At 50.6% G+C, this 5,897-nt stretch overlaps 2 protein-coding genes across 2 annotated transcripts; both read right to left on the reverse strand.

Annotated features, from left to right (window-relative positions):
• Window positions 1-346: 346 nt before the first annotated feature.
• Window positions 347-602, reverse strand: CDV56_100110 (uncharacterized protein; the record flags this gene model as incomplete). Its single annotated transcript, XM_026753729.1, has 1 exon — window positions 347-602. A coding segment is annotated over one exon (256 nt), but the record flags the coding sequence as incomplete, so codon positions are not given.
• Window positions 603-1,502: 900 nt separating this feature from the next.
• Window positions 1,503-3,708, reverse strand: CDV56_100427 (putative ATP citrate lyase, subunit 1; the record flags this gene model as incomplete). The annotated part of the gene is made up of 5 exons (XM_026754046.1): window positions 1,503-1,930; window positions 1,988-3,083; window positions 3,139-3,328; window positions 3,393-3,509; window positions 3,566-3,708. The coding sequence occupies 5 exons, from the start codon at window positions 3,706-3,708 to the stop codon at window positions 1,503-1,505; spliced, it is 1,974 nt and encodes a 657-aa protein (XP_026615349.1).
• Window positions 3,709-5,897: the final 2,189 nt, after the last annotated feature.

A 5,897-nucleotide genomic window follows, 5' to 3' on the forward strand; every position in this document is an offset into this window, starting at 1 on the left:
TTCCAAAACCCCCATCTCATCCGCCCCCTTCAGCCGCGAGATCTCCCTGCGCGCCCGCCGAATCGCCTCCTCCTCCGCCTTCCTCATCGTCCCAGACACCTTCACAACACGAAACACACACGACCGCATCTTCCCCGCAGCCCCAGGAGCGGCCCTCTTCATCCCCCCATTACTGAAATCCGGTACTTGCGACATATACGTAAGAGCCGTCCAGACGAGACGGAACGATGCGCGAGGACACCGGATGATAGCCGTCGATGTAGCAGGCGACAGATACTTGACTATCCGCTCACGTCAAAAACCAAAACCAAGCATCACAACACAGGAAAAAACGAGGTAAACGCACCACTAACACCACCGGCCCCAACCCCACCCAGCCGGCCAACACCCCAATCCCCGAAAATCTCCGCGACTTCCTCCCTCACCATCTTCGCGAGTAGGGCGGGCGTCAGCGCATCCGAGGTGGGCGAGTGGATCCGGACCTGAGCATCAGCTTGCGAGGGCGAGGGCGATTTTGTTTTGGCTGTTGAGGAGGTGGGCCAGGAGGAGGGTTCTGGGTAGAGGATGTCGAGGAGGAGGTAGCGATGTTTGACGCGGACCATTTTGTGTTGTCTTGTTGATGTTCTCGGATCTCTAGTTCTTCGTGTATGCGTACGTTAATTCGTTGCAGTAATCGCAAGGGAAGCCTTATGCTGTGCTTGAGCGTTTGGGAATTTTGAGATCGGGTTCAGTATATCAAGTCTTGTAACTTGAGTCGACTGTCGCGATATCGATAAACTTTTGATAGAAGGAGCTCGGACCAATTACTGGTGGGGAAGTTTAGAATCCGAATACTTGAATTATGAATATCAACATGCTCTATTTTACAGTGCCAGCGTCTCGATTGCAAGAGATATTCCGACAATTATGTGAATTGATTTTTGTTAGTGTATTACCTAACTCCACGCAAAAGAGAAGAGCATGCCGCTCTCTATCTACGTAATTGCCGAGCAAAAAACTACCTGTAGAGGCTCGGGCTGCGACATTACAAGCCCTCGGTCTCCGAAGTGATGCTCGGCTGCTCTCAGGAGTTTGAAGATTCAAGACATTATTGTGAACCGGGAAAGAAGCAGAGGGTATTTTGCAAGGGCGTAAGACAATCTGGCATACTGTAGTACGTGAAAAGCAATGTTGATCACAAATTTGGGCAGTCAATCTCATCAAAGCTTCGGGATGTCTAAAAGGTATGTTTCTGTCTCAATTCTTGCGTTGAATTCATTAGCCTATCAGCTAGTCATGCCACATATGCGCAATACAGAATGTAAAGTTGAAAAATAGTGTCAAATGAGAAGAATCAGAACCAAATGCAAAAACAGGCCATCATAACTCCAACGTCAATGTGACGGATTTTATGAGTCAAACCGCAAATTCCGCAGAATCATCCAGTGGGCTGCCACGGGTCTGTTCGGCAACGACAAGAGAAAAAGGAAAAGGGGGAAATATTAAGAGAGATAATAGAAAGCTTAAATGTTAACCTCAACACGACCCTCGGCACCACCCTTCTGCAAGGTGGGGAGCAGGTAGGTGATGTCATCCCAGGGGTGTCTGTAAAGACCAGTGCGCAGTCTCTTCTGGTCGAGGTAGTGAGCAATAAGACCAATGCTGCGACCAAGGACGAAGAGACCGTTGAGAACTCCCATTTTCATGTAGTCCTCAACTTCCTCGGGCGAGAAAGCACCGCAGTTGCGCATCAGGTCAACGAAGCAGACAGCAATGCAACCATCGACGTTCAGAATGAGGTTGTCCTTCTTGGAGGTGGTGACGGTCTCGACAGCGATGGCATAGTCGAGGAGCTTGGTGCTGGGGAAGTGCTTCTTGACGAACTCCTTGACCAACTCGACACGCAGATCAGGGTTGTTCCGGGACTTGACGCGGTGGCCAATACCAGGGACTATGCAGAGGTCAGCAATTGCTCGACAGATGTTCGTTATCTAGAATGGTCACATACTCAGCTTGTTCTCCTTTCTCATGGTGTCAACAAAGTCACGAGGGCTCATGCCCTTGTCGAAGGCCTTGGTAAACTCCTCAGCGGCACCGTCAAGAGCACCACCGAAGCGAGATCCGATGGTCAGGAGACCAGAGACCAGGGCGCTGATCAGATCCTTGCCTGCACGGGTAGTGATGATGGTGTTCATGGCACCAGACACGGCCGGACCGTGGTCAGCAGTAAGCATGAGAACCATCTCCAGAAACTTGCTGGCATAGCGAGGCAAACGGCGACGGAACCACAGAAGGGACATGACACCACCAATGCCAATATCCTCTCTGAAAACGTCGGAGATGGGCATTCCGGCGTACAGGAGCTCCTGGCCACGGTCGTCGGTGATGGTGGAAATGAAGGCAGCGGGCTTACGGATGAGACCCAACTCCTGGGCCCAGGAGTAGTCGATGGGGATCTTGGGAACCTGGGGTTCGGGCTGGGGCTTGATGATACCCTTCTTGACCTGATCATCGTACACCTGCTTGAGGAGCTGAGGAAGCTCCTCGAATGTGTCGGGAACGTGGATACCGGCCTCTCTCATGGCCTTGTTCTTGTACACAGCGGTCTCAAGCTGGGAGTTAGCCGAGGCACCAGCGTGACCGAACTGAACCTCAGTCTTGAACATGCTGGCGCAGGTACCGATGGCCCAGGCGACAATAGGCTTGGTGATGGTGCCGTTCTTCACGGCTTCAATGACACGGTACTCCTCAACACCACCGACCTCACCGAGCAAGAGGAGGATCTTGCAATCAGGATCGGCCTGGTAACGCAGCAGGTGATCGATAAAAGTGGTACCGGGGTAGCGGTCACCACCAATGGCGATACCCTCGTGGACACCATCGGTGGTCTGAGAAATGATGTTGTTCAATTCGTTGGACATACCGCCGGACTTGGAAACATAGCCGACGGAACCCTTGCGGTAGAGCTTCGAAGCAACAATGTTGTCCATCATACCACCAGTGTTACCGATCTTGAAAGCACCAGGCTTGATACCACCAACGGTAGCAGGACCAATGATGGTGATACCCTTCTCCTTGGCAGTAACCATGATCTCACGAGCACGCTGTTCCCATTGTTAGCCTCTTTACTCTATGCGTGTAGATGTAAGCGAGACATACTCTCTCGGGGACACCCTCGGCGATGATAGCGATGGACTTAATCTGAGGGCACTGCATCAACTCCATGGTGGAGCTGTAGACAGAACGAGAGGAGGCGAAGTTCACGACGGTGTCAACGTCAGGGTGCTTGGCCATGGCTTTGGCGACATCCTGGTAGACAGGAAGGAGAGTCTCGCTGGTACCCCAGTACCTGTGATTCCAGAGTCAGCAGCTGTTGATAGAAATACCGTAGCGGAGGGAGGTGTTATCCATACATCTTGCTGACGAACTGGCCGCCAAAAGTGTAGATGATACCAGCAACAGAAGGCGTGCTACGCTTGCAAATGAAGTCGAAGTCGAGCATGCCTTGCACAGCTCTGGGCTGCATACCGCTATGATTGGCGTCAGCTCCGGCCATTGACCCTGTCTGCAGCCCGCAATCACTTACTATACGAAGCATCTCGTCTTGTTGTGGAAGAGGGAGTGGGTGAGAGGAGAGAGCACTCGGCTGGGAGGCTCGAAACGAGTGATGTTGTCGTTGGCGTTGAGACCGCCATTGGCGGCGGTGGCAAGAGGAGCAGTCGAGGGCATGATGGCTGATTACTCTGTTTCTCAACGAATTGATCAGCACCGGGTCAGGAAAAGACAGTCGGATGCAATGCGAAGAGCTCGAAAGACACAGAGACGACGCTTTCCACCTCGTTCAAGGAACCTTGGAATGCCGACATACCCGTCAACAGAGCTTTTTGAGATCGGTTTAAAAGGACGAAGGGGTATTATTAGGTAGGTAGATAAGTTATAAGAAGATGAGGAGATAGAAGGAATGAGTCGCTTCGACGGTCAAATGCAACTCGGAAGGAACAAGAGCCACGGAGGATGAGAGAAGATGCACAAGTGAGGAAGAGGGGGATGAGGAGAATGATGAAGCAGAGCAAGAAGATGGAGGGATTGGGATCAAAGGGGATTATGGGGGGGGTGGTTTATTCTGATGATGGAAAAAAGACGGGCTCAAGAAAAAAAAGGACCAGACGTCGTAAAAAATAAAATAAAATAAAATGACCGGATTATCTGACGAGGGGATTCAACGATATCGGGGAGCTGAGGGGGAGCTTACCTTTCCGGACGATACTGTATCGGTACAATACCGCGACAAGCTGTCCTCGGGGGGTTTCTGATGGGTCCAGGAGGGGACAACCAGTTGGGGATGTAATTGCGTTGCTTGCCTAAAAATAATTGATCAATTTCCAAGAATCGTATCTGCTGATTTGGAGTGGCCACTAGTAGTCTAATGCTCAACAAGATGCAAGGTGATTGACTTTTCGAAATGCGCGATAGATACCATGCATCATAGAGTGCGGAGTTGAGTTCCTTGGAGATAAGTGTATAGGATCTATGGAAGAGCGTCGTCTGGTTGCTACTGGAGTTACTACCTATCTATCTCAACACAGGACTTCTTATGATTCCCTCGGGTGAATGAACTGATCATGCGTGGAATATCCCTCATCATCTCAGGAGTCAAGCAGAATCGTGTATGCCTAACAAGATGGATGGAGCCGGACTCCGGAGTACTCGGTAGATTCTGTACCTGGATATCCAACCGGCAAAAGAACGTTGCAGAGGAAACCAAAGTAGCTTGGTTGGGGCTAAGCGGTGGATCCTCTTGTAATTTGGACCCAGCAGACAGGAGAGCCCCTCCGGCCTAAGGCTCCAACCGCCGGACGCTACCTAGTGATCTGCTCACCGAAAGATCAGTGTTGTCATCATGGACTGACTATCTACGGTCTACCTGTAGATAACAAGTTGCGGTGGTGACCGCTTGAGTATGGACTTGAATGGGTTTGTTTCCATGTGCCTTTCTGTTAAGTACATGGTTTCTGTACAGAGGTAACCGTATGTGAATGGATTCTACAATCTATCTGATAGAATCGATATCAACGCAGTCGAGAGTATGTGAAGGCATCGGGTCTCACGCAGAAATTCGTAGACAATCTACGAAAATGAATTATTAGATAGGTAGCTGTCCATAACCCAACAAAAAAGCGACACGATGCGCAAATGACCCCGGGGGTTGCCGTCCGATGTCTGATCCCTCCTTTTGCTGGAATTCAGTATTGAGGCTACAGCGTAGGGTGTGTCCTGCCTCTAAATACCCTTCCCGAGTATCCCCAACGGAAGCTCTAAAACCTCGCTGGAGACTGTGGGAGCTAAATTTGATCGGTCCGCGGATGACACCTGGAACTTCTTTTGGCTGTACCCACTCTCCTGCTTCCCCACTAAATCTCAACAACTCGGGGCGTCTAAGCCTGCTATGCTGTATCGTACTCTGTATCTCTGAGTCTGATCCCTCTCCGGATCTGGTCCTCCCCCGAGCTCGGCCTCAATACCGTACCTGACCGTGTAATTTTGCATCAGCTCCCAAAAAAAAAAAAGCCTCTATTTCCCCCCTCCAAAAGTCCTTCTGGCCATTTACTTAGAGGACTCAAGTCAATCGTCCGCTCTCGCTGAATCCCCTCCTCTTTCTCCTCCTCTCCTCTTCAATTCATCCATTTCATCCTCTCCTTCCTCCTCTCCCACTTCAATTCCAACAATCACTTCCTGCAGGGTGAATTGCCTGCCGATCTCTGCAAAACAGTATCATCCCATCCTCCTCTTCTCTATCTCTCTGTTAAATCCTCCTCTTGATCCGGGGTCTCGTTCCCTTCTCTACATACAACCTCTCCTCCATCATCAGGACCTTTTTCTCTATTTATCCTCCTCTCTGATCCTCCAGTTCTGTCATC

The sequence above is a fragment of the Aspergillus thermomutatus genome (assembly GCF_002237265.1).
Source record: "Aspergillus thermomutatus strain HMR AF 39 chromosome Unknown NODE_68, whole genome shotgun sequence".
Lineage (NCBI taxonomy): Eukaryota > Fungi > Ascomycota > Eurotiomycetes > Eurotiales > Aspergillaceae > Aspergillus > Aspergillus thermomutatus.